The 25,273-nt window shown below is 46.0% G+C and overlaps 9 protein-coding genes across 9 annotated transcripts; 6 read left to right on the forward strand and 3 right to left on the reverse strand.

The window, feature by feature from the left end:
* Positions 1 to 1,409: 1,409 nt before the first annotated feature.
* FOMMEDRAFT_154439 (uncharacterized protein) lies at positions 1,410 to 2,054 on the reverse strand (the record flags this gene model as incomplete). Its single annotated transcript, XM_007264944.1, has 3 exons — positions 1,410 to 1,667; positions 1,740 to 1,824; positions 1,900 to 2,054. The coding sequence occupies 3 exons, from the start codon at positions 2,052 to 2,054 to the stop codon at positions 1,410 to 1,412; spliced, it is 498 nt and encodes a 165-aa protein (XP_007265006.1).
* Positions 2,055 to 5,175: 3,121 nt separating this feature from the next.
* Positions 5,176 to 6,378, reverse strand: FOMMEDRAFT_166839 (NAD-binding protein). Its single transcript, XM_007264945.1, has 6 exons — positions 6,323 to 6,378; positions 6,228 to 6,272; positions 5,753 to 6,160; positions 5,538 to 5,691; positions 5,287 to 5,479; positions 5,176 to 5,230 (listed from the first exon to the last, which is right to left on the reverse strand). Exons 1-5 carry the CDS (start codon positions 6,360 to 6,362, stop codon positions 5,320 to 5,322), a joined length of 807 nt encoding a protein of 268 aa, XP_007265007.1. The 5' UTR covers positions 6,363 to 6,378; the 3' UTR covers positions 5,176 to 5,230; positions 5,287 to 5,319.
* Positions 6,379 to 6,472: 94 nt separating this feature from the next.
* Positions 6,473 to 7,633, forward strand: FOMMEDRAFT_18841 (phospholipid methyltransferase). The gene is made up of 6 exons (XM_007264946.1): positions 6,473 to 6,610; positions 6,698 to 6,803; positions 6,887 to 7,063; positions 7,127 to 7,219; positions 7,276 to 7,350; positions 7,405 to 7,633. The coding sequence occupies exons 1-6, from the start codon at positions 6,517 to 6,519 to the stop codon at positions 7,472 to 7,474; spliced, it is 615 nt and encodes a 204-aa protein (XP_007265008.1). The 5' UTR covers positions 6,473 to 6,516; the 3' UTR covers positions 7,475 to 7,633.
* A 60-nt stretch (positions 7,634 to 7,693) lies between these two features.
* FOMMEDRAFT_105459 (ABC1-domain-containing protein) lies at positions 7,694 to 9,302 on the reverse strand (the record flags this gene model as incomplete). Its single annotated transcript, XM_007264947.1, has 6 exons — positions 9,161 to 9,302; positions 9,011 to 9,096; positions 8,472 to 8,960; positions 8,313 to 8,420; positions 7,865 to 8,241; positions 7,694 to 7,805 (listed from the first exon to the last, which is right to left on the reverse strand). Exons 1-6 carry the CDS (start codon positions 9,252 to 9,254, stop codon positions 7,694 to 7,696), a joined length of 1,266 nt encoding a protein of 421 aa, XP_007265009.1. The 5' UTR covers positions 9,255 to 9,302.
* A 2,212-nt stretch (positions 9,303 to 11,514) lies between these two features.
* FOMMEDRAFT_18842 (uncharacterized protein) lies at positions 11,515 to 12,987 on the forward strand. Its single transcript, XM_007264948.1, has 5 exons — positions 11,515 to 11,827; positions 11,887 to 11,966; positions 12,023 to 12,529; positions 12,612 to 12,720; positions 12,782 to 12,987. Exons 1-5 carry the CDS (start codon positions 11,672 to 11,674, stop codon positions 12,878 to 12,880), a joined length of 951 nt encoding a protein of 316 aa, XP_007265010.1. The 5' UTR covers positions 11,515 to 11,671; the 3' UTR covers positions 12,881 to 12,987.
* A 590-nt stretch (positions 12,988 to 13,577) lies between these two features.
* On the forward strand, positions 13,578 to 14,549 carry FOMMEDRAFT_50246 (nucleotide-diphospho-sugar transferase; the record flags this gene model as incomplete). The annotated part of the gene is made up of 3 exons (XM_007264949.1): positions 13,578 to 13,884; positions 13,940 to 14,380; positions 14,431 to 14,549. Coding segments are annotated over 3 exons (867 nt in total), but the record flags the coding sequence as incomplete, so codon positions are not given.
* Positions 14,550 to 15,078: 529 nt separating this feature from the next.
* On the forward strand, positions 15,079 to 16,251 carry FOMMEDRAFT_81090 (uncharacterized protein; the record flags this gene model as incomplete). Its single annotated transcript, XM_007264950.1, has 3 exons — positions 15,079 to 15,150; positions 15,208 to 15,249; positions 15,313 to 16,251. Coding segments are annotated over 3 exons (1,053 nt in total), but the record flags the coding sequence as incomplete, so codon positions are not given.
* A 484-nt stretch (positions 16,252 to 16,735) lies between these two features.
* On the forward strand, positions 16,736 to 21,252 carry FOMMEDRAFT_154445 (uncharacterized protein; the record flags this gene model as incomplete). Its single annotated transcript, XM_007264951.1, has 15 exons — positions 16,736 to 17,374; positions 17,432 to 17,605; positions 17,662 to 17,763; positions 17,821 to 17,910; positions 17,981 to 18,512; positions 18,620 to 18,841; positions 18,892 to 19,176; positions 19,263 to 19,390; positions 19,461 to 19,523; positions 19,591 to 19,776; positions 19,838 to 19,868; positions 19,922 to 19,959; positions 20,009 to 20,245; positions 20,325 to 20,554; positions 20,613 to 21,252. 15 exons carry the CDS (start codon positions 16,736 to 16,738, stop codon positions 21,250 to 21,252), a joined length of 3,597 nt encoding a protein of 1,198 aa, XP_007265013.1.
* A 705-nt stretch (positions 21,253 to 21,957) lies between these two features.
* Positions 21,958 to 25,125, forward strand: FOMMEDRAFT_27407 (beta-glucosidase; the record flags this gene model as incomplete). Its single annotated transcript, XM_007264952.1, has 16 exons — positions 21,958 to 21,979; positions 22,002 to 22,123; positions 22,190 to 22,294; positions 22,352 to 22,534; positions 22,588 to 22,709; positions 22,780 to 22,904; positions 22,987 to 23,067; positions 23,127 to 23,185; positions 23,241 to 23,482; positions 23,539 to 23,633; positions 23,689 to 23,789; positions 23,843 to 23,860; positions 23,915 to 24,414; positions 24,483 to 24,686; positions 24,752 to 24,818; positions 24,883 to 25,125. 16 exons carry the CDS (start codon positions 21,958 to 21,960, stop codon positions 25,123 to 25,125), a joined length of 2,289 nt encoding a protein of 762 aa, XP_007265014.1.
* Positions 25,126 to 25,273: the final 148 nt, after the last annotated feature.

Genomic DNA, 25,273 nt, shown 5'->3' on the forward strand with positions numbered 1-25,273 from the left:
GTCCTGAGTATATCTGCTGACCTAGCAGAGAGCATAAGATACTTACCGGATCTTCTGTGAACTGCAATATTCCGGTGTCCATCCATGCAAGATGGAACGTAGTTATCTGCGTGTAGCTGGACGTGCCATTAGGCGAGCAGTAGTCGATAAGCAGATAGAAATCCCCGTACAGCAGAAATGCGCCACCAGAGTAACGAGTCTAACACGATAATACAAAAACTTGAGCTCTATGACCAATTACCTAATTAATAGGTATATACGTACGAGCAAGTATAGGGCCTTCCCAGGAGACCATTTCTTGGTCTTCATGTTTCCCGTGCCGTTATATTAATCGACTAATACTTTTATGAGAATGGAACGTGACACTTACCCAGATATACTCCCACTTCAAGGAAAATACGAAGGTCAACAGTTTAGGAAGTGTGGAATAGAGCCGGGCCTAACCTCTTCATTGAAGTGTAACGCTGTTTATCGAAATGAGCAGCCGGATCGTGGCACAGATACAAGCAAAGAGCACACCAGAATAGTAAAAGAAACAAGTAGTACAACAAACTAGCATGTATCATTGTCAGAACTGAGAGTAAAATTAAAGTGCAAGAAAACCAACTCTGAATGGCCTTTGACAAGGTATTCTGGATAGCCCTCTGCTCTTGAGAGTCAAAGGTGCTCATCGTGGGTAGTTCATAAAGAGACAGTGCAACAAGCAGTAAACACGCTGGCGGATAGAGTAATATAACTCGGTCGGACCGATGACCCTGGTTCAAGTTGTTCTGGCGCTTGATCGGCGTAACCGAAGTCAATAGTTCTATCTTTCGGCTATCTTGTCAATATCCGTGAGTGCACAGCTTTGGATGATGGTTCTCCACGACATGAGCTCGGGATCAAAGGTTTTCGACAAGAGAGTGCCATCTAGCAGCGTATCCAGCAAGGAGCAGTACTGAGTAAACGCTTGACATGTTATGTTGTCAAAACTGTGAGACTATACTACCTTAGTGAATATTCGAATGACTTATATAATATTTTCCCATCGCTTTTCAATACAGTGCAAATTTCAAAATTTACTCTATCATTACGAGCGCTGTTGTCTTGCACTGCTATCCGAAACCGAGAATCTGTTTGCCAGTGCGTTGTGCATTCTGTGCACCTGTCTTATGGGATATAAATAGTTATTTCACATAATGGTATGATAGGACCAATTATAAATTGTAGCAGTTTGTGTAACGAGCACCCGACGAATGCTGAGTATGCATGGTGTGCACTGTGGAATCTTAATGCAACATGCATTCGTGTTCGACAGTATCCTGTAAGGCAGACATCGTCTAATTATCCATAACTTTTACATTCAAATCAGGACTTTACATGAAAGACTCAACCACGCACCTGCACAGGCGTGTCTGGCTTTTATACAGCTAAAGCATTTCATTGGGCTCTTGATCCACAATAACCGAATAGTGCGACCTCTGGGAGCCTCCCCGCCGGGGCGAGCTTGCATCCATGTTGTCTTCCGGGCCTGCAACTTTCCATGATAGCTGTGATTTCTCGACGAGCGACCCAACGGGGCCGTAATGCTCAATACGCAAATTGAGGATGAGCTTAGGTGCGAGAATGGTCACAGCAGCTATAGCGAACGTTGCATATGCATTGTTGATCGTCACGGGAAGGAGAACCTGGAATAAGTAAAAGAGATTTATTTAACATGAACCGAATCTAGTTGCACTGCCGCCATGATTAGTACTTACTGCAAAAGAAAAGGACTGCAATGCAGTATTTTCTACTATATTCAGCACATTCAGGCATGTTCCAATGAAGCAAATGAAGAACATCCTATAGCAAATTTTTGTTATCATTTAAGTGTCCTGAAAGCTATACATATAGTCAACAAGTTGAGCCAGCACATACCAGAAGAAATATTTCTTCGAATCATTAGCCATAAGACCAATAAGATCGTGATTATGCGGTTGCATCTCATCAGCAAGTTTGTAGTCTTCTCTGAGCTTGCTCGACTGTCGGATCTTCCATAGAACCAGACAAAGGAATACAAGTTCGGTGAACATTGTGGCAACCCAACCAAGAAATGTTATCAATGTTGATGCCAGAGAACATGGAAATGTAATCTCGTATGGGATTGCTGTTTGGCTATGTAAGTGGGTAACCTTACATGGTGTTCCAATGCAATTTTTTGCAGGTGTAAGAATGTCTATCATGGTTTCACAGTACAGCATTAGAAAGGCATATAATTGGATGAGTATAATGTGCAAGTATGCAGAGAATAACTTACAGATGAATCCAAATAGTTGCATTGAAGCAGTCGAGAGCAGAATCAATATTATACATATAGCAATAGTCCTTTTCCTCCTTTGATACAAGGCATAGATGTGTGAAGCTGAAATCACTTTGTACATCCATATTAAACTGTGTCCTTATTACTAAGACTCAAATAGGAAGTACCTTCTGCCAGGAGGAATGCTACTGATCCAGCTACAACATAAAGCTGTCCACCAAAGCCTGTTCTTGACAGTCAGAACCTTTCAAGGCCCAAACCAGTATGATCCTCAAACCACTCACATTCGCCCCTTTCCTAAGTCAACTCGTTTTAGTGATTACCAGTTCTTACTTTAAGCAATGCATCTGATAACTGGATACACTTACCAGAATCTGGATCCCTTTACCCTCACCTAACTGTTTCCCAGCATTGTTCCATCCAATAGCAAAAATGCCCACAGAAACAAAGCTAAGTAATGTGAGATCATCAGCTGTGCTATCAGTTTACCACTTATGATTTTAGCTAGCATCAAAGGCAAAACAAACATACACAAGAAAAATTGCCCCCATGTAGTGAGTCTGAAGTAACAAGGAAGAATGATGTGTGGGTTATAAAAGAGTATGTGATGACGATGAAAGCTCTAGAAACTCACCACAAGATACATTATCTTGCCATAAGTCCACGGTTTAATCTTGATGAATTGCTGTAAACGTCTGACTTGTATGCTCTACAATGGACATACCCAGATATATTCTACCTAAAAATTGATAAGCCACTGTTGATTATCTGAGAATATGGCTTCACCTCCTCCCTGATATGTAAAGCTTTGACCATTGTCACTTGACTATACATACATTATGGTGATGAAGTACGTACCACAATAATAGAAAAAGGACGTCACAATGATAACTAGAGTCAAACATGATCTATAACCAGGATCACGAAATAATTAAAAGTATGATGACTTGCATTGCAACACTGTTGCCACTGTCACACAGATTGCCAGCTCCTTCAGAAGAGGAACAAGGTCAATGTTATCTAACGCCCTTCCCATTAATTTACTTCCTAGAGTAAATGTTTGATAGTCCATCACTGTTCTCAACCTGCTTAAGAGATTCTGAGTAGGAGAAGGGACAAAAAGAGGGGATGATGTTGTAAGGAGCAAAGATACAAGATAACAGGCTTCCCTCAAATATTCTTCTGGGGCCGTAAATGGCTGAAACAAGAGGGTCAGTAACCACAGCCCCATCATGGTCTTGATGAGTGCCGAAATGATTGTAAAGATACAACATTGTTGACGTTGTGAAAATTATCAGTGGCAGTGAAGTGCTTCCGTACAGACTGATAGATCGGATGATACAGAAGTGGTCTTCTTTTGGCGATGATTTCGAATCAACGTTTCACAAATCCTGGATTTCGATTCATGTAAGTTATGCACTGTAATACACTGTCGCTACGTGACAATACTTATATTGAACGGTTCTATTCATCTTGATTTTGATACCATTCGGAGAAGACTTTCTGCCTTCGTTTCCAGATGGCATCGTGATTGTTTGGTAGAAATAATAGTTACATTAGAAGTTTGAACCTTCGTGCAAGCAACAATGTCGAGGATCTCACGAGAATCGGACACTGCATATCTGTACAACTTCATCACGACTCCATGCGTTCCCTCAAGCAACGCGAACAATAATGAGCAGAGAGGCAATTGTCTACGATGAACCATTGTATGAGTGGCACTGTATCAAATCACGCAATGGACTTACGCCGAGCTGGCCTAGAGGCGGTAGAAAATAGTTCATGATATCAGATTCCGATGCGTACGTGCCTTCGAAGATCGTGCCAAAAACGGTGAGCAAAGCAGCGCTTTCGACGAGAATGAATACCGTTGAGGAGATCTTGTTGTGCTTCTTGGATACTAGTGCCCGTTATAGCCCGGAGCTATCTTCGATATTGATATCGTCTGAGTTGCAGTAGGTCGGACTTACTTTTATCCTCCAGCATTGCAGAAATGACGTCGGCTTTGAGCGTGTTGCGGAAGAAACGGGGTATACTCGTGCAATCTCGTCATCAAATACAAGACACGCCCAACGATCAGGACAGTCACGTAGAGATTTATAGCCGTCGTGAGGCCCCCATACGAGTTTCCTAGTCTCCATGCTAGGAATCTCCAGAGCGCCGGTGTAGGATGTGAGATTTTTGCCAGCAACAGCGAGGCAAGCACGCACCATATCAATGCTTACGCCCAATTCTCGAAGTTGAGAAGTTGGCTCAGCTCACCAATTCAACTCATGAGAGCCAGAGAAAGCAGCATAACAACTAGCAGTCTGCTGTTCCAAAATATAAATAGACGATAAATGTGAACATCCATGGAACGTCAGTACATGTCCGATCTTCTTCGCTCTCAATCACTTGCAAAGTTGCATGTAAAGCGTCCGTTATCCAGTTCGAAACAAAACCCCTAGATCTGATATCAGATTCACTCGATACTGTGAAGGGATACCGGGAGAACTGACGCAGCGTAGCTAAACACGTTTCATAAGTTACCATACCCATACTCGTGAAATAAACACCGACTGGTCCGTCAGAGTTGTCCGCGTTGTCGACGAATGAATTCAGGGAACTTGATGGAGGTGACGAAACAGACTGAAACAATTGCGAAGCCAATACGGATGAAAATGACGAGAAGCCATTGTATCTTTCCATGCAAAGGTTGGACAGCCTTGATGTTCATGGCGAGGGCGATGCATACCTGCAAGTGTTCCGCATGAGGCGTAACAAGCCTTGCAATGATTCTCAGCCGGAGAGGATATTCATGACTACCCATTCGGTATCGCCCACAGTGCGATCACAGCTGCTGGTGCCACATTTGATCTTGAAGTACTACATTCCGTTGTTAGAATTGTGGATAAGTCGCTTTTGCTTATCGTAGCATTTCATTTTCTTCATTTCATGTGTTATACAATCCTAGTCATTGAAATTCAAAGCCAGGAGTAAAATCCGGTGATCTAGGAAAGACCCACCTATTTATTTCTCCTTACTTATTTCTCAATCCTTTATAGTCCTAGATCCTCAGGCTTGTTCAGTAGCCTGCCCTCCATTCCTCCTTCAACCATGATGATTTGGCCGGTAACATGGCCAGATACAATTGGAGAAGCGAGAACAACAATCTGATGAGCAACGTCAGACGGCGTTGCTATCTTCTTCATTGGTGTCCTAAGTAGATATTCGATTAGATTTGTGTGACCTGATTGATATGATGAAACAACACAACGTCGCGAGGGCTTGATAAACTACAGCTGGATTTGCAATTGTCTGTTGTACCATCGGCGTGCTAACCCATCCTGGAGCGACGCAGTTGACACGGCCCTTGGGTGCAATCTTGACAATTTCATTCTTGAGCGTCAGAAGGAAGCCGTACATCAAAGCTAGTAGTGCAACGTCATCTTAGAATGTGAATAGTATTCAAGATATGAGATGTCCTTGTACCGCTTTTTGTAGCTGAATAGTCTCCATGACCGGCTTCTCCGACTTTACCAGCTGTGCTTCCGATAATGACGATAGCTGCTTTGTCACGAGTTGCGGCAGATACTTCGGGTTTGTCCAGTCGTCGGAGGAACTCGCGAATGACAAGGAAAGAGCCTGTTAAGTTGGTTGAAACGGTCTTGTTCCATTGCTCAAGAGACATCTGTGCAATTGGTGCATCTTGCTTCGGCCAGATCGCATGGTTGACCACGAGCACTTGAATCGACTTGTCTCCGATAGTGTCGAAGAGCTTCAGAACATCGGATTCCTGTGTGAGATCTGCCTGCACAGTCGAAAAATTTGGGACTCCTCCGAGTTCCTTTAAAGAACTGTTGCTCGTGTTATAATGCGCGACTACATCTGCGTCTTGATCTGAGTCGACGAGTGTGAACATCATGCATTTTATAATCAATAGGTTTATGAAAATAAGTTTACCGACCGAGGAAGAGCTTCACGGTTACAAAACCGATCCCGCCATTTGCTCCTGATGCAGATTTAGTTTGCTTTCATCATGTACTTGCTAAAGTCTTCAACCTGTGAGCAGAACACGGGTATCTTTCAAGCCAAGATCCATTGATGGTGAGGTAATATACAGTGATGGTGGTTCGGGAACAGGTCCGAAAGAAGCGACGCGCTAAAATCTCGAGGACACGTTCGTGCGTGCAAAGATTTTCGGCAGTTCAGGTTTTCTCTTGGCCACCATCCTCAGTGAAAAGACTGCAGGGATAATGGAGTGGATAGACATTAACAAAACCTCGCTAATAATTTCTCTAGCGTCCATAACGTTCAATCCACTGGCATGGAATATTGTGGCGCGTAATGGTACGTCTCTAGATTTTCATGTGCAAGTGTCACCTTTGCCATACAACTTCTCTTTTTTTTTCGTGTTCGTTTATCCTCGACGTTTAGAATACCGGAATAAGTCCTTTACGCGTCTTTTCGGCGGTAATGCAAAAATTGCTTGTTATTTCCTGGCACTTTTAATTTTCTCGTTTGGTATTCTTCGGGATTCGCTGTGAGTGAAACGTCTTGACCTCTTTGCACTTCATGGACATGCTCACCCTCAAAATTTGTGCCTTGTGCGAATGGCAATTGCAGTTACCACCGCGCACTCGCTGAGCAACCTACTCGTCCAATCTTGCCTAATGACGCGCCGTTGAACTTGCACATTGTCGTTCCGGCCGTGCTTTTCGTTGTTGGACAGACGCTTGTGGTTACTTCGACATGGGCACTTGGGATTACGGGTACTTTTCTGGGTGATTATTTCGGTATCTTGTAAGTGAATATCTCGTTCGCGAGCCACTTCACTTTATTAATATTGATGAAATTGTGTTTCAGGATGGACCATCGGGTGGAAGGGTTTCCGTTTAATGTTGTCGAGAACCCGATGTATGATGGAAGTACGTTGTGCTTCTTGGCTACGGCACTTTGGTATGTGCACTTGTGACTTTGGACGTGTGGCATTGTAGGTTTGACTCCTTATTCAGGTACGAAAAGCCTGCTGGACTTGCTATTACGCTTTACGTGTACATCTGCTACCGTATTGCACTTATGTTCGAAGGGTAAGAGTAATACTATGTTCACAAATTAGAAGTAACTAATCTGGCATCTTGTAGTCCGTTTACGGCGATGATTTACTCAAAACGCGCGAACGGGGTTTCTAAAGCGAGCAAAAAGGAGCTTTAATTCCTTACGGTTCTCACGACAGAGTGTTCAAAAGACAATAGTTTTGCAAGGAGCATAGCATGCGTTGTTGTTGGCAACCTCTTCAAATGACTGCGCTAGTTCTATTGGACATCTAGAGCATTAGACTAGACTTCTACTTTATGAAGGAATAATGATACGTGGAGTTCATTTTTTTGTCTTTGTCCGAACAAGATAGTATGCACGAGGTTTCTGATTTTGTTAAGATGGTGATGACGCAAACTGATACCTGTTGACTGTGGCGTCCCAAATTCCTTTGCAGTCCACTTTGGCACCGAGTCGTGATGCAAGAAGGAAAGCTCCGCTGAGTTTCCTAACGAGAACATGTTAAGTCGGCAAAGACTATTTCGATGCATGTGGATTATTCCATACCTGTTTAAGCTATACGTCTCCCTTGGTGGCGGCGTAAGTCGTTCCCTCAACATTACAGGAATCAAAGATCGTATCTCAGCAGTGATCCTCGTCCACTCCGACCCTCTACCGAATTCATACCGAGGATCGGCGGGTCCCGTGCCAGAAGAAGGCGGAGGTGACTTGTTGCCGCGGAAGGGAGTTGCGAGAAGTGTGAGCGAGCGAATGTGTGCGTCAAGCATGGTTTCGCTCTCCTTTCCGGTAAGGTACCCCAGTTCGAGACTCCAGTGGATACAGCGTTCACGATCCTCGTTGACTGCTGCTTGGAGGACGTGCATCCATTTGTCGATGAATTGTTTGGAGTATGAGCGGGTTGCTCCAAAGTCAATTAGTTCAATCTAGGTAAGAGAAAGATTAGGAAGATGTTAGCAGAAGTTTTAGACGAATACAAATGGAAAGACATCCGAACCTGACGTGTCTGCTCGTTCCACAAAAAGTTCGACCAGTTCGGGTCTGTCTGCATCATGCGGAACTCGAAGAGTTCTTTCATGCAGAGTTCGAGAATTGTTGATGCGATCTTGAAAGTGCATGTCAATAATGTTCGTGACAGCATACAAGCTAATCGCACCTGGTCTCGTGAGTACTGGCTAAGAGAGTCAACAACATTTCCGCCAACGCTTACTCCGTCCATACGTTGCATCACGAGTACACGTTCTGTACTTCCATTCCAGACCCAAGGCACTCTGAACCGGGAATCATTCCCTACTGCATTCTCCGAGCAAAAGAAACGTATACATTCAGCTTCTCGAGTATAGTTGCATTCATCCGCAAGTTCTCCTTTCATGACCTGGAGGGTCTTGTCGAGAAACAAACCCCTTGGGAGGATTCGTCCGGCGTTCAATAGAACTTTCAGATAGCCCAAGTCACTCTCGATACTTTTCTCGATGTTGGGAAACTGAATCTTCACAGCAACCCTCTCATCTTTTGAAGTTGGCGATGCGTGTGCTGCGAGGACAGCGGAGTGAACTTGGCCAAGTGACGCTGCGGCAAAAGGGATAGGATCGAAGGATGCGAAATTGGAGGACCATGAAGGTCCCAACGCATCAGACATGACACGCTGCAAATAATCAGGGGACAGCGTTTTGCCCAGCGATGGAATTGACGTACCTCCATCTGCCAGTTAGGCATGTAGTGTGCGCTGTCCTGAACGCGCCGGAAGACTTCTTCCACGTCCTTCGGAAGGAGATGCGTATCTATGCGGTGTTTGCAACTTGAGTGAATCGTAAAGTCCCGTCGAAGAAGAATGAGTCAGCATACCCTGAATGCTCATGAACTGCCCGAGCTTGAGGGCGGCACCTCGCATCTTGGAAAGCCTTTCGACGAGACGCTTGATGTTCGCAGGTGTCATCATTACAGATGACTGGCCATCATCACGCTGGGAAGACGAGACTCTCCGTAAAGCTTCTGAAGCTGCACCATAACCTAATGTAGCGGCTAAGCCACCATAATGGAACAGTCGGCCTATACGGGAGGATGGGACGCGGGATGAATGAAGGGTCCGTTGTGTTTGGGACAAAGGAGCGGACTGGGTCGGGAGTAGTTCTGCTTCTAAGATCTAATGAAGATCAGCTTGTAATATAATATTTCACAAAGAATACTCACCTTTGCATCTACCTGAGTAGGGTTTGACTCTTGAGGACTTTCAATATTCCGGAAAGAAGTTTCCTGAATAGATGTCACATGGGCATTTTGAGATGGAGCTTCCTGCTCGTGCTCTTTCGTCAAGGTTGTACCCGTGGGACTAAATGACGTTCCAAAGTCTGTGATATTTTCTTTGGGAGTATTTGACCCCAACAGTAGCGGTTCATTGTTTTGTACGTTCTGATCCAAGTGAGCTGGATGCTTGCCAGCTTGCACATTTGAGGAGCTAGTCGGAGAAACTTCCTCAGCTATAGCATATCTGGTTTCATTCAGTTCAGAAACATGGTGCTCCTTGTAATTTATGCCAGCATCTTCTGTAGCTCCCGATGTTTTTAGAACCAAATCGCGAGGGCGAGTGCTTCGCACAGAATTTTGTATGCCTAGGCCCCTCCCAGGTCCAGCGCTTGCTTGTGAAGCCTGAGAAGCCCTGATTGATGCAGCATGACCGAGTACTTCAGTGACGGAATGAAGAACACAGAGCCAGTTGTACAAAGGACTCGGTGGCATGGGACCACCACACCAACCAGAGGAAAGCCGTGAACAGGCCCACAGGAGCGTGACGTCGAGACGCGTGACGTTAGTGACGCGGCGCATTTTGAGGCACTTCAAGTTCAACACCTGCTGAGATAAATCGATAACTCCCAGCTCTAAGAAACTTAACCTCTTTGCGCATTAGGTTTCTCGATCCACTTGCCTGTATCTCCGGTAATCGAAAGATTTTGGACTGGATTAAGAACCTCCGGGACTTTGCATTTTTTTATTCTGCAAAATAATCCAGCTTGAGCTTTGAATTACTCTTATACAAGGCTATACATCAAGGACAATCTTAATGCATCCCTTTTGATGACGTCCAATCGCGTTCGAAAGAAACACAAGACTGTGTTGTCTCCGACATTTGCAGCGCTAGTGAGTTAGGTTCTCCTGCATTACGCATAACTTGACCAATCGTGAAAGACAGACGCCAATAAACTCGAACACAAGTCGTGGTTCAAATGGTGCAGCTGTGATTTAATCTCGATCTTCGCTGACCGATGATTTACTAGTAACTTCAGTTAGTGAATACGAACAAGGACAATCAGGTCATGATTTTCGAAGCGAGCAAGGTCACCGAAACGTCTTTCTCTCGACTACCCAAATCAGACAATCGCAAGACACACATGTGATTCGACCATCCAAGACTCCTGTACGCAACACGGCATCTACTTCACTGCGTCATGTCGGTCTCAGAACCTCAGCCACGCCGGTACCTCGAATGCTAGCTACACCTGCTCGATCGCAAACTCGGACTGTACAAGAACGGGTAGCTGGATCAACTCCGAAGAACTGGAGACTTATTCCTACGAAGTCCGCTGAAAAAGAGCCGTATCAAAGGCGAATACCTGCCATGCAGGCCATAACAGCGAGAGCATCGTATGTAGCAAATGTAAGACCTAGCTCTGATTCTCGGAGAGGTATCAGAGTTGGTCGTCCCGCTATTGCAACCGAGTACGTATATTCGGATTATGAAAGTGCACTTCGGCATTTTGATGAACGCTAAGACTTTCAGACTCTGACGACAGTCCCGACGAGAACTTTCAGATATCGAAACCTAGGTGAGTATTTGATAGTTTCGCCTTACATGTACTGATCCATCTTCTCAGAGTTATCTCTGCTGCGATGCGAATGCAACCGCAGAGCCGCCTTCGAGCTGCTCGTAAATCTAAAGTCAAGATCGCGACGAAAACAATACCGTTGGATGTGGAAAATCGCCCAGAAAGGAACGTGATCTCTCCCCCAGATGCTGATTTCTCTGATCATCGGCATTCGGAAGAACTGGACGACCTGTATATCGATGTTGATCCAGCTGAGCTTCTGCAGCGTGCTGAGAGGCTTCGCGACAGTGACTATGCTTCAGATAACGTTCAGGAGGAACAAGCAGAAACTCCTGTGGATTTGATGGAAGAACTGAACCAAGCACTAGACTCAATGACTCTCCGTGAAGCAAGGCTTGCTGCAATCGGTAGATTTCCTTTTCTCCGAAGGAACCTGCGTAAGGTTATAGATAATCTTCCGCTCAATAGAAGGCGAGGCCATGATCCAAATGTCGTTCGTGCGACTGGGATCTCGAGAGTGAATGTAGTTTATGTCATGGGCGAAAATGAGTTCTCTGGCGGTCATTTTCACGGCAAGTTCCCTTGTCGTGTTTGTAGCATTAAGATGCATTTCGACACTCGAGCGGGTCTTGATGTTCATATGTTCAGGCACCATCCACAGATTGAATTTAAATGGGCGGAGGGCGAGTATGTATGTCTGATTTGTTACCATTTCCCCTCCTTTTTTCCCTGACTGTTTTTCCCTGGTAGAATTCATTGCTGCTCACACTAACGGCCCCTGAGTTGCCGGAATCTTCGTCGGAAAGTGATTTCGATGATGTCAATTTAAGGTGCTTGTTTGCATCTCCTTTTGTGCACAGGCCTGCTAACTAGATTGACATGATAGCACGTCAGAAACAGAGGAAGGAAGCTTGGGTGAACTGTCGTTGTTCAGACAGCTCAGGACGTCTCCATTACCAGAAGAAAAGCCGTTTTTGCGTGGCTCATCTGTTGCCAAAGTCTCAAATTTTCTTTCGTCCTCGCCAGTTAAAGTGCAGCCCGAGAGTCCACAGTTGATACCTGTTCGCCCCAGAAAAGAGCAGGCCAAATCTGAAGTGCCTCGTCCGCCTCGTCCAATTGACCTGGAGAATCCTGATCGCTATCCAACTCCGCCACCGCTTGAAAATTTACATGGACCTGCTGCGGTTTACCCATACATTTCGGATGATGCTTACTCCTGCCGACCGGGTGGACCCAAGTTATATGATATCCTGAATGAATTATCGCTTGAGCCTTTCGGAATCATGGCTTGGTACATCATTGATAAGGAAGAAGATCTATTTCAGCTTGAAACGATGCGAGACGAAGATAAGGTGATGCAAGCGTTGTGGGATCGATGGATATTCCTTAATCGGTGCGTATCCTGCATCTGATACTCGGCCCCCGTTATTTTGAAACCCCGTCAATTACTGACTTTGTAAACCTATACGTTTTAGGCCGGAGTTTGTGAAGGATTATGAAAAGGGTGTGCAGATGTTCATTGATGAATATTGGCGTTATATCCATCGAGCAGCAGGATTCTCGGCATTGCACATATGGTTGCTTGTAAGTCATCGTAGGCCATCTTCAGCACCGTGAGTTGCTCATTTAGCTGACGTTCCTCGAGGTTCTTTCCAAAAATCGGTATTTAACTGCTGGCCAATTTGTCGGTTTGTGTAAATATTACACCGATCGCGTCGGGTTACATCACTGGGCGCAGCAGTGACGTAGGCAGGTATGAATGCCGCCTCTAGATGTCTCAGATCGAGTCAACGAAATTATTTTGTCTAATTTACCTCTGTATGAAAATGTTTTAAATATTACAGAATTATTAGTACGGAGACACGGAGAAACATGGAATCATCGAAGAATCGACGAAGATCATCATAGTTTAAATATTAACATGTTGCGTCGAGGGCTGTGTAGCTGTTATTGACCCTTATCACTTGGACAAATGGGGCTTACTTTCTGCCTCCGAGACTTTCGCGGCCGGCTGCGGACAAGCAGGCTAGTGCACTAAAAGGATGAATCTACGCAAGACCTATTTTCTTTTATCTGACCTCCCCTTACCCTGGACGAAGAGGATCTGCCAGGACCCACTATGCAAGCAAATAACAAGCTCTATCGAGCGCTAGCGTCAAGGAAAGCGCTTTTCGCACTTTTTATCATATTTGTCGCAATTACAGTATGGAAAATATCGATTCATGGTCCTGTTGTTGCGAAGATGTCCGACATGATGCCTATGCTCATGCCAGATTCGTGGTACACATCAGGAGAATTTATTGGTCGTATGAAGGAGACTATACAAGAATTCAAAGTAGAAAGTGAGTATTCTCGTGTCTAGCAATGCAAAATTATGCGCCACTCTTCTTACTTGTTAAACAGGCGTACCGACGAAAGCGTTAGAAAAGCAAGATTTAGGCTACACAGCAGTTGTACTTTACCTTGTCCAATTAAGCCGTTTCCATGACCTCCTCTTGTCGCTATCACTTCTGTATAAGAACGTCAAGATGCAGACATGGCCAATACTCCTCATGCACACAGATGATTTCAATGATCCAGCGACACGAACGGAGTTCATGATACGACTCTATGACTCTATAGGAGGAGGTCAGGAGGCGAGGTGGTTCGTTGACAGGATAGAATGGATTAAATTGGAATGGACCTGGCCGGAGTCGATCTCGCATGATAAGTCCGTTGTACAGCCTGCTTTTGAGCACGCTTGGCCAGGTACGTCGAATCTCCTCGCAACTCCTCCCCCCTCCCGGGTTGACGAGCTTTGTAGGTTACCATCAGATGTGTGCCTTCTTCGCCACACAGATTTTTGACCATCCGCGACTGAAGGATGTGACGTATTATATGCGACTCGACACGGATTCGTACATCTTTAAACCGCTCTGCTATGATCCAGTCGAATTATTTCACCAACATAACAAAACGTATGCACATAATGCTCAAAGAATGGACCCGGATTGGGTGACCGTCGGACTTTGGAACTTCGTTGACGACTATGCACGAACCCACAGTAAAGTCGAACAAAACCTAGAAAAGAATGGATGGAAGTGGCCCGCGAATCGGAATAGAGAAGAAATGGGAAAACATCAGTTCCCAATTTATTATAATAACTTTGAGATTGTGAAGGTGGACGCGTTCCGGAGACCAGATATTCGTGCCTGGTTCGATGAGCTGACGAGTGTTCCAGAGAGGTTTTTAAAGTATCGATGGGGTGAGTCGTTTGTCTGCGATCTCGTGAATGTTTGTCTGACATGGTTATAGGTGATGCGCCCTTGCGTTACGCAACAATCAGTATGTTCTTTGATGTAGAGAAAGACGTAGAAGAGTTTTGTGGCATGGATTACTGGCATAACGGTATACACGGAAACAAATGTTCCTGCGCATCGCAATTACCATTAGAAAGAAGCAGAGACTTGCCGTAGTATAGTCTATACAAGCAATTAATATGCGCCGTTCTTTATTCACTGATGCAGATGGGTCGAAGTTACTCATATGCCACGCACAAGATCATAAGGGAGCGTTCTCGAGCTCCAGTAGAATAGTACTATGGAAGGAAAGAAACCGAAATAGTCCACAGCAACCAACGAGTTACTTAACTGGACTAGAGTGAAATAGTCGTCCTGGATGCATACAGCGAAGACACGAAAAGTGAGAAGACAAGATTAGTTCGAAATTATTCAAATAAATAAATATCGAATTTCTCTCGTAATGCACGCACGTGATTCTAGCTGTGTGGTCACTCTCGCGACGCCGTGCGTGCCATATAAGTATAACTTGCGACGGAATGCACAGGCCTCAGAGCCAACATTTTGCAAAACTCGAAGAGCATTGTACATTTGACGTTGAAAGGTACTGATTCGTCTCTTATCCCTTATCTGACTAACTCACTTGTCCCTGCACGCTCTCTGTAGCTCCGATGTCATAGAGGACCTTCGAGTATATGTTAAAGCCGAGAACTCGGAAAGGATTTTTTGGTACAAGGTGAGCTGCGTCGCCATTGCACTTTATATACTGCATCTGATATATAGCCTTTATCAGGAGCGTTTCTTAACGGAAACCGAGATCGTCGAGAATGTCGTAGTGCATGAGAAGCGTCCTGAATTGAAGTATCATCACGATGCTCATTTATTCCCGGAGCCTTAGGAAAATGCGTCTTCGAGGGTATGTTGGACAATACATCGCCCTAAACGTGGGTGGTATCTTAGGATACGATCACCTTCGTTCCCTCCGGGGGTTTCAATCCAATTATCCCCATTGCCATCATCATCGCCTTTCCATGTCGACGCCGCTCTGTCATTTTCTACAAGGGTGAATCCTCCTAAGCGAGGTCGTCTTCTGAGCCCTACTTCATCTCCGGCTGCACAGGCTGCTCCACCAGAACCGCAATCTAACAAGTCGTCCATGGAGACTGTTACTCCGAGTCCAGAGACAGTCGTGCACTCGTATCCACCTACTCCATCTCCAGGCGCCAATGTAGGACCAATTCAGCCCCCTTCCCCTGAAACAGTCCGTGTAAAACTCGATCAACTCTCATCAAACGATCGACAAAGTACGGCATCGCCAGAGGTCAAGTCTTTCCTGCTTGCACCGCATTCTACTCCGCGCGTGCCTCAACCGGAAAATACGTCCCTTTTTGCAAAGGCATTATCCGTGTTCAAGAACAGCAAACCATCGCACTCGATGTCTTTTACTCTGTGCCCTCTACCTCCTCCGGAAAGCAGTTCGTTTGATACTTCTGCTTCCACTTCTAATCAGCCAGCTAGTAACAATAGGCAGTCTAAGCGGCATTCCTTGGTTCGACTTGACGAACTTATACCTCCGTCACCTCCTCCTCTCGTTACTTTTCACGATCGTACACCTGCATGGAGCTTTGGGAGTACCAAGGGCTTGCTCGAACTTGACACAGCAATGGAGAGAGAATTCGGCGTGGATCGCAGTTTCTGGGTAACAGTGTCTTTGGCATATATGGAGTTCCTAATGGAACGAGAGGTATTATGCTTTCATTTAGCTTTGGACATAGCTAGTACTAATTTTCTGTGCTTGATTAGAGCTATTTGGCGGCAGCTGGAGGTTAGGCATTGAGTGTGGTATGAGTTTAGCAACTTACTAGACTAGATATGACATACTTTGACGATCGTATTGTGTATCTACTTCTCGCAATACATGCCGCTATTATTACATGGAATACAATCTTGCTCCTTTGGTGCTTAATTTCTATCATCCCAATCAATTCAATGGACTGTCAAAAGTGATTAGTGAACGTGACTATCCCTGATGTCTGATGACTAAGCGATAGTATTTGCTTTCTTCAGGCTTTCTGGCGTCTAACGGCATCAATATTCCGGACGATAGGCAGGGTCACGTTTGGTACCTCAATCAAAACAGTCTGATCGGATGATGACACCGCAAAGCTGTTCACGCCGGGAGTGTCGTTGATTGGTCTCTGTGGTAACATCAACGAGAGTACAAAAGTGTGTGTTCCTGCTCGAAATTTCACAGGTCTTTTTCTGGATCTCACTTCCACGTCCCCTCCTGTTCGTCTTGGACGACCGTCAAAACGCCTTGTATGCCATCTATCCACGGCCCTGCTGCTCTCTATCCTCGCGGTCTTAATGAACTCAGCGCTCAACTTCTTCCTCGTTTACGTCGTATCCCCGAATACAGGTGCTGGCTTCCTTCTGGTTATGAAATAGATACCGCTGTTTGGAACCCGCCGGGGCGGAAGACGGCGCAGACTTCAACATTATGGCACTGTCTAGCTCAAGGCGCTCCCCTGATCATTCTCCTTGATCTACTTGGTTCTAAAACTGGCGGATCATCTCTTGCATATAAAAGCGAAGACAATAAGGATTCTCAAGCGGTAGCTGCTGGCTTTGTCGTGGAGTTCCAGCGCCGAGTAGAAATTCTTGAAGCCCAAGGTCACCTGAGCTATGGTGAAGTCTTCAGAGTGCATGAATTTCTTAGCGGTTCTTGCAGCGAGTTCATAAAGGTATTTAGCCACAGATTGTACGCCGCGGAAACGGCAAAAATTCAATCTTCGGCTTTCCAGGTTCTGAGGACTGTGCAAAGAGTACTCGGTTGCCTTGAAGCAACCTATCCAAATTTATATGACATTCCCGACTCGCCTGGTCGACAACAAGAGCATCTTTTCGACGAATTCAATGAGCAGCAAATAAATTATTTAGAAGATCTCAAAGATATAAAGGTAAATTCTTTATACTGCATTATTGCATAGCTAATATAACGTCCTGTTGTACTTTAGGAATGCGTCGAGACACTTCACGAGTCTGTCCCTGACACATCGCTTGTCCTTGAATATGTATCAGTCCACGTTGATCGTATGATCTTGTACCAAGAGCACATTATTAATTATCTTCGAAGTATCAATGTTCATTCAACGGATTCAATTCGCTGGAGTCAGCTATTTGGAATCAAGGTTCGTTTCGACATGTTTGCAAAAGTCAGACTCGGAACAGTAATCTCTGATTAAAGGAGCATATGTTCATCCTTGGATCCGGCGCGTACAGGTCGTACTGCTCGCAGTTCTTCTCATTGATGGACTTCACCGACGCAGTTTGCCTCGCAAATAAAGATGTGAGCGTTTATTCATCTTTCAAAGCAAAAAATATCTGATGCGATTCGGTCGGATAGGTCGAATCTCTATGTGAAAAATGCTTCGCGTTATCTCAGCAGCTAACGTTTCCTGTGGATCATGTCTTTTCATTCATTGATACTTGTTCCGTAAGTTCCTCGAATATTTTGAGTCGATGCCGATGCTTACTATGTCGCCAACGCCTACCGCGCTGGAAAGTCGGCACTGGAGATAACACATCCCATCGAGAATACTCCGGTATTTGATGCATTATGTTCTGCGCATTTGGCTTTGCAGAATCTCAAGGACGATATATTGGAAATAATGCGAAGCAAGCGCACGGCGTACGCAAAACGATTTATCCGAAATAACACACCCTACGCACATCTAAATCCGGATTGTCTATCGCTTGGTGAACTCGTACTCGACGACATTTTCCGCACACAATTCCAAAATTCTTCCGGTTCCAACAACAGTGCCCACAACGGAGGCGAGTCAGATAAGTCCCAAACCCAAGAAAAGAAACCCGCCGGTTTCTTTGTCTATGCCTTCCTTTTTCAGGACGTTCTTCTTCTTGGGAAACCCATTGTGGAAGAAGGCTCTCCCGCTTTCCTGTCTTCTTGTGAGCTCCGAACTTGTTATTCCGGTAACCAATGGGACCTTGGGCCTGCGATACGGAACGGAAGTCCGTTCGATGTGTTGTGTGCTATCTCGCTGGCGGAAATTGTACACGTGTCTCGGCCGGATATTGGTATGTGCACATATGTTTCTTCCGTCCGTGCCTTTCGGGAGCTTTTCTTCTGTGTCTGCTCAACGATTGACTTCGTTTTCTTACTTTGGATGTAATCCATTTTGCAGATGATTTCGTGATTAATTTGACGTGGACTTCGGGTCATGAAGGAAGTACGCTTAGTACGATTGCGTTGACGTTCTATGATAGGAAGCAGCTGGATGTGTGGATTCGTGCGTTGTCGCATTTGGTACCAGGTGATTGTGTATTAGCGGATATCTTCGAATCCGAGGAGTGCGACGCGAGCACTTTGGACTTAGCTAGTTCGCTGTCCTGGTTGGATGAGTTAGGTATGTCGACGTTCAAATTCGCGAGGATCTTCTTTTGATAGCGAAAATAGACTTCAACAGACGTTGCTCAGGCGCGAAAGTGAGACCTTGGAGTCTCATAGCTCGCAAAGAAAGCGCTCTATCTTCGTCGCTTTATCTTTTCACATGCAACAAATCAAGCGAGCCGTCGATATTCAGTGCACTCTCAAGCTCGCGTTCCCGAAAACGCCGTTTCGAAGTTGCACTCTCCGCCTCGCCAAGATCATTGTCGTCGGCCCGCTCGCAGAGGTCCGCGGAGCTACTTGCGGATCCTAGGAAACTCACAGAAGCAATTCAGTCTATTGATGCCGTTCTTCGTAAGTCTGGCCTGGTCGTTTCTTCCATTGCAATGGTATACCGTATATGCGCCAAGACTAATAGATGCGTTGATTTTATTGAAAAGGAGAGAATATTGATGAACCTCCCGACTTGACCGGACAGATCAGAAGAATCGGAAACTATCCGGCTGCGCATGGAGGGTTCTCGGATGTGTGGAAATGTAATTGGATCACAGGTACACAATGCCACAAGGTGGGTAATGCCTTTATTTGTACTCATTGCGGTATAAAGAGAAAAGTAATGAATGTTATATTTTGAATAGGTGGCAGTGAAAGTCTTACGTGGAAAACTGCTTGACATAGAGCGCGAAGATAAGATGGCGAAGGTAATTTGAATGATCGGTTCTTTGATTAAACTATGAGGTCTGAACTTTGCTGACGGGAGACATTCAGAGACTGCATCATGAGATTAAGGTTTGGAAACAGCTTGAGCACGAGAATGTCGTTCCTTTGATGGGAACATGCTCAGACTTCGGACGTTACATTTCCTTGGTGTGCCCGTGGTATGAAAACGGAAGTCTGTTTCAGTACATGAAGAAGCAGCAAGATATACTGAAGCTCGTCGACAGGCTAAAACTTGTGAGTTCGTCATTATGGCGTATTTTTTGAGGGTCGTAAATTGATAGTACGTTCATCGAAGCTGTCCGAAATCGCCGCAGGCCTAGCATATCGTGAGTCATTAATGTCGTACTTCTGAAAGTGCTTGCTAAATTGGTTTATGCAGTTCATTCTCGTTCTATTGTGCACGGCGACTTGTCAAGCGTGAGTTTTTCTTCCGAATACAGATAGAACCGATGTTCATGAGGTACAGGCGAACATTCTAATTGACGATGATGGCCATGCGCGTCTCGGTGACTTCGGTCTGTCGACACTTGTGGAGGACCTTGTTGATAGCGGGTACCCGTCCTCGATGCTGGGAGGAGCGATCCGTTGGTCCGCGCCGGAACTTTATTGTGTCTCGTGTTTTGATTACGATCATGCGGACTCGTCCGGACCTAGGGTCTCGGTGTCCAGTGACATTTATTCATACGGCAGCATTGCTCTAGAGGTATGTAGTGCTTCTAGCTCGGATCGCTGCTAGGTATCAACTTTTATTAAATGTTCATAACTTCTGTGTATATGTACAGGTTCTGTCAGGGAAGGTACCCTATTACCATCTGAAGCACGATGGCCAAGTTCTCATCGAGCTGAGCAAAAGAATGAAGCCACAACGAACGGCTTCGCCTTTCCTTACGAACGACCTTTGGGAGCTTATTCGAGAATGCTGGAACGACAATCCGAGTGCGCGGCCATCAACAGGCCGCGTTTCGTCGCAGATCTGCTTGCTCCATCAGCGAACCCTCGCTAGGCATTCAATGTGATCTTCGCGCGTTAATACAGTTCTCTTCTTATGCGGTTCTTTTGCTTCCGGTTAGCCATGCGGGGCGGTTCTATGAATATCCCCGTTTGCGTATTTGGGACATTCAGACTGCTTACGATCGTCGGCCACCGTCTGAGTTAAGCTTGATAAGTGCAAGTGGTTCGATCGGTATGCGGGCGGGGAAAACGAGCCGAGGAGAAATTCATCGCCGAACTGTGGAGAATAAGACAAACAGGTCAGCGGATGATGTGGACGCTGATAAATCCAGGGGGAAACCTCGGAGGTGGCCCAGTATACAAGACACGCAGCTTTCAGTGAGAACGTTTTTGCGAATAGGAAGGTCAGCTGCACAAAAGAGCACAAGAGAGCTGCTCATCTCGCGAGTGATGCGGAGAATGAGAGGGACTCGGTTGATACTGCTGCCTTCCATTGCAGAACAGTTCCATGTGGGCGCACGTCACAATTTTCCATATTCGGAAGTGAACGTAACGCGTTTAATAGTCACGGGACTGGCGGCACTGGATATTTTATCAGCTACAATCATCCTTCGAAAAATATATTCGGAATTCATTCGAAATGTTGCTCAGCCTCTGACATACATAATGGAGCACTTCCCAGCACTGCTCGGGCTTGTCTCCTACTCTCTTGTCGGAACCTCGCCTGCACTGTTAACGACGACGCCAACGCGCCGTTGACGAACGATGGTGCTCTCAACTCGACGTGCTATCGTGCTTGGTGTTCTTGCCGCGTCGCAAACATGCTTCCGGCTCGCGTCGGCCGCTATGCCCTCTGACCCGCTAAGCATAGCGAACATCACGAGCTCATTCGTGACCGCCTCGTCGGTGCTGTCAACACCCTCACATTTGACCTCGGTCAGCCGCACAGGCACGGTTTCTGCTAGCGCGCCGAGCGAGTCCACCGTCTTAAGTTCGACTCTCGCGAGCTCGCTCTCGGTGCCCAATGCCTCGTTCACGTCGACGTTGACCGCATCCGGGACCATTGGGTCGACAGGGGTCTCCATCCCGCTTTCGTCGGCGATCCCGACGAATGTGACATCAACATTCTCGGCGTCATTTACGCCTGGCTCAACGGCAAGTGGCACCGGTCCTGGCGGTATTGCGGTCCAACCATCCGCAAATCCAGCGGTGACGCATACATTTAGCCCGTTCCCCAGCCCAACGCAGGGACCTGTAGGTGGTACGTTTCCCTTTCCTTCTTGTGATTCTGCTTTTGGTATTCGCAATTGCATGCACGTTCCGTGAACGTGGTCGATCATGCTATGTGTCATGTGTTATTTATATTTATGTGGGAGAAATACCCTTCCTTGGAGCGCGCAGTTTGCTTTTCGGGCTTTGCTCGCCGATACGCCCTTTCGTGATTACCACCCCACACTTTCGGTAATGACTAAATGTCCTGTTGTTTGTAGGCATATTTCCAGCTACAGACCCGTTAAATCCGCCCGATGTTTCTTCGGACCCACAAGTCATTCCCGATTTCAACCCCGCGTGGAGCGCTGCGTGGTCAAAGGCGAGAGACCTGATAAGCGGACTCAGTATAGAGGAAAAGGTGCGCAGTGCTATGACCTTTTCGTTGCTTATTGTAATTTTTTGCTGACATACTTTGTAACGAAAGGTCAACTTTTCGACCGGCGTGGGATGGCAAGGCGGACGTTGTGTTGGGAATACTCCTCCTGTTCCGCTTGACGGATCGGGGACATGGCAAGGTCTTTGCCTGGAGGTTCGCTATTATTATCTATCTTAGTGAGCAAGGCTGATAAGTAGTACATAATAATAGGATTCTCCTCTCGGAGTACGTGACACGGACTTCGCTACGGTATTCCCTGCTGGAATCAATGCCGCGACGACGTGGCAACGTAGTCTTATCAGAAAACGAGGTATAGCCATGGGCCAGGAGCACAAAGGGAAAGGTGTTAATATCGCACTCGGACCAATGATGAATCTCGGAAGGGTTGCGCAGGTGGGTTGTGTTTTTAGGTATTGCCGATGATGATACTGAACTTTTTTGTGCAGGGTGGCAGAAACTGGGAAGGATTCGGTGCTGATCCCTTCCTTGCTGGCGAAGCTGCGTATGAGACTATCCTCGGAATGCAGAGCGCTGGTGTTCAGGCTTGTGCGAAGCATTATGTCAACAAGTACGTTTCGCAGAATTTTTTTTTTCTTTTTTCTTGCAGGGCTAACCAATGTTCTGCGTAATTTTACCAGTGAGCAAGAGCATGAGCGGACCATGGAGAGCTCAAATGTTGATGACCGGACTCAACATGAATTATACACCCACCCGTTCTTAAGGAGTGTCATGGCTGGTGTTGCAAGCGTGATGTGTTCATACAGTAAGTGGTTTTCTTCAAGAAAGTGGTTGGGGAAACGGCTGTATCTAATTCGCCGGCTTTCTCTGTACCGTCCCGCTCATAGACCAAGTCAATGAGACTTATGCATGCGAAAATGACCGGACGCTGAACCAGATTCTAAAAGGTGAAATCGGATTCCGTGGTTGTAAGTGACTAAATACTTTCAAAGGTGTCTTTTGATTTAATTTTCATGTGTTTCGGTAGTCATTATGTCAGACTGGTCGGCACAACACTCAACTCTTAGCGCAATTTTCGGCTTGGATGTGAGTGGATTATCTAGTTATAATTATAGATACTAATGTTTATTTTTGCGAAAAGATGACAATGCCTGGTGATATTACCTTCAACTCGGGCACATCATGGTGGGGTCAAAATCTCACAGACTTCGTGAGGAACGGGTCTATTGCCGAGGCGCGCCTTGACGATATGGCGACGCGCATTGCTGCTGCGTGGTACTTCCTTCATCAGGACGAAAATTATCCTGCGGTCAACTTCAATGCTTTCAACTCTGTTGACCCGGCGACGAATGAGAACGTGGACGTCCAGGATGATCATGACAAGTGAGTTTCAAAATAAAGTATCTAAAATGTTGATGGGATCGCTGAATTGGAGTCAGGCTTGTTCGGGAGATTGGAGCCGCTTCGACTGTGTTGCTAAAGAACAAGAACGGGACACTTCCGCTCAACAAGCCAAGGAGGATAACACTTTTCGGTACGTTTGTGTGAATGCTTGCGTTATGCTTTCCTGTTCACAATGTTTCGATAAGGTACCGATGCTGGTCCACAGATTGGAGGACCCAATCAATTCTCTGACAATGGAGGGAACGACGGTATCCTCGCTATGGGATGGGGTTCGGGAACGGCTAACGTGCGTGTTTTAACTGTCTACTCAGAACCTCCTTCTGATATGTGTACCTGTAGTTCACGTATCTTATTTCTGTAAGTTCTCTATGTCATCTTACGGCGAAGTCGCGAGTTGACAAGTTTCGTTAGCCTTACGAAGCTATTCAGCGCCGAGCGAGGCAAGACCGGACCACTGTAAACTGGCTATTCGATGACTTCAATTTACCGACGGCTGGAAACATGGCTATTCAAACTGACGTGGCGATCGTTTTCGTGAACTCCGACTCTGGTGAACAATACATTAATTTCGACGGGAACGAGGGCGACCGCAAAAACCTCACTGCGTGGCATAATGGTGATGCGTTGATAGCTGCTGTCGCAGCTCAAAATGACAATACCATTGTTGTGGTGCATTCTGTGGGACCGCTTATCATTGAACCTTGGATTGAACATCCGAATGTCACTGCGGTTGTATGGGCTGGTCTTGGTGGACCGGAGACTGGAAACGCTCTTGTTGATGTGCTTTATGGTGATGTGAACCCGTCGGCGCGTCTGGCGTATACTATTGCGAAGAACGCGAGTGATTATGGGGCGCACCTAATTCTTGGAGGTGGTGGGAATACGATCTTGCAAATCCCATACAACGATAAGTGAGTCGCGAGTAATTGATTTTATTGACATTCGGCGCAATACTGATTGTTCACTTTTTTCTCCATAGACTCCTAATTGATTACCGCTTCTTCGACGCGAATAACATTGAGCCGCGATTCGAATTCGGGTTTGGGTTGAGTTACACGACGTTTGCGTATTCCAATCTTCATGTGTCAGAAGTCCAAGGGGAATTTGCTTCGGCGAGTGTGAGCAATGCGTGGAAAGGCGGTAACCCGGGTCCAGGTGGAGAAGGCTCATCGGTTGCTTTATGGTGCGCTTTAACTGTTCATCATCTTACTTTTTATTTCATTCTTTCTCACACGGAGTGTCTTGCAGGCTTCATGAGCCCGCGTATAAGGTGACGTTTACGGTCAGGAACACTGGAGGCGTTGCTGGGACTGAGGTGAGGAGTTGTTCTGTTTAAGATCGAACACAGTCTAATGAAAATGTCAACGTTTTAATTTTAGATTCCGCAATTGTACGTGCACCACCCAACGTCAGCGGGTGAACCACCGAGTGTGTTGAAGGGCTTTTCGGATGTGTTCCTCCATCCCGGGCAGAGTCAGAGTGTGTCGATTACGGTGTCGCGGTATGATTTGTCCGTGTGGGATGTGGTGACACAGTCGTGGCGTTGCCCTAGGGGAACGATCAAGTTCTCGATTGGAGCGAGTAGTAGGGATATGAGGCTGCGGGGTGCCTTTCCTTCGTGAATGAATGAATGGGCATGTTTGATGGGCGTGTAAGGATGACTGATGATTTGTTTTCTGTTGCTTTGTCTTGCTTTCGATGAACGAACTAGGTTTTTTTCGGACCGGAGTTAATGATTTTAATCTGCCCACTCATTTTTCCTCTCTTCTT

Source organism: Fomitiporia mediterranea, assembly GCF_000271605.1.
Source record: "Fomitiporia mediterranea MF3/22 unplaced genomic scaffold FOMMEscaffold_4, whole genome shotgun sequence".
Classification (NCBI taxonomy): Eukaryota; Fungi; Basidiomycota; class Agaricomycetes; order Hymenochaetales; family Hymenochaetaceae; genus Fomitiporia; species Fomitiporia mediterranea.

What these genes read in the sequence shown, in the direction of transcription:
- FOMMEDRAFT_18842 (XM_007264948.1), top strand. Translation starts at nt 11,672, where the DNA reads ATGGGCGAAAATGAGTTCTCTGGCGGTCATTTTCACGGCAAGTTCCCT. An exon ending in AATGGGCGGAGGGCGAGTAT is followed by an intron (nt 11,828 to 11,886) that starts GTATGTCTGATT and finishes TTTCCCTGGTAG; the next exon opens with AATTCATTGCTGCTCACACT. An exon ending in TTCGATGATGTCAATTTAAG is followed by an intron (nt 11,967 to 12,022) that starts GTGCTTGTTTGC and finishes TTGACATGATAG; the next exon opens with CACGTCAGAAACAGAGGAAG.
- FOMMEDRAFT_18841 (XM_007264946.1), top strand. Translation starts at nt 6,517, where the DNA reads ATGGAGTGGATAGACATTAACAAAACCTCGCTAATAATTTCTCTAGCG. An exon ending in GAATATTGTGGCGCGTAATG is followed by an intron (nt 6,611 to 6,697) that starts GTACGTCTCTAG and finishes CTCGACGTTTAG; the next exon opens with AATACCGGAATAAGTCCTTT. An exon ending in GGTGATTATTTCGGTATCTT is followed by an intron (nt 7,064 to 7,126) that starts GTAAGTGAATAT and finishes ATTGTGTTTCAG; the next exon opens with GATGGACCATCGGGTGGAAG.
- FOMMEDRAFT_166839 (XM_007264945.1), bottom strand. Translation starts at nt 6,362, where the DNA reads ATGGATCTTGGCTTGAAAGATACCCGTGTTCTGCTCACAG. An exon ending in AACCGTGAAGCTCTTCCTCG is followed by an intron (nt 6,161 to 6,227) that starts GTCGGTAAACTT and finishes TCGTCGACTCAG; the next exon opens with ATCAAGACGCAGATGTAGTC. An exon ending in CTATTCAGCTACAAAAAGCG is followed by an intron (nt 5,692 to 5,752) that starts GTACAAGGACAT and finishes TTGCACTACTAG; the next exon opens with CTTTGATGTACGGCTTCCTT.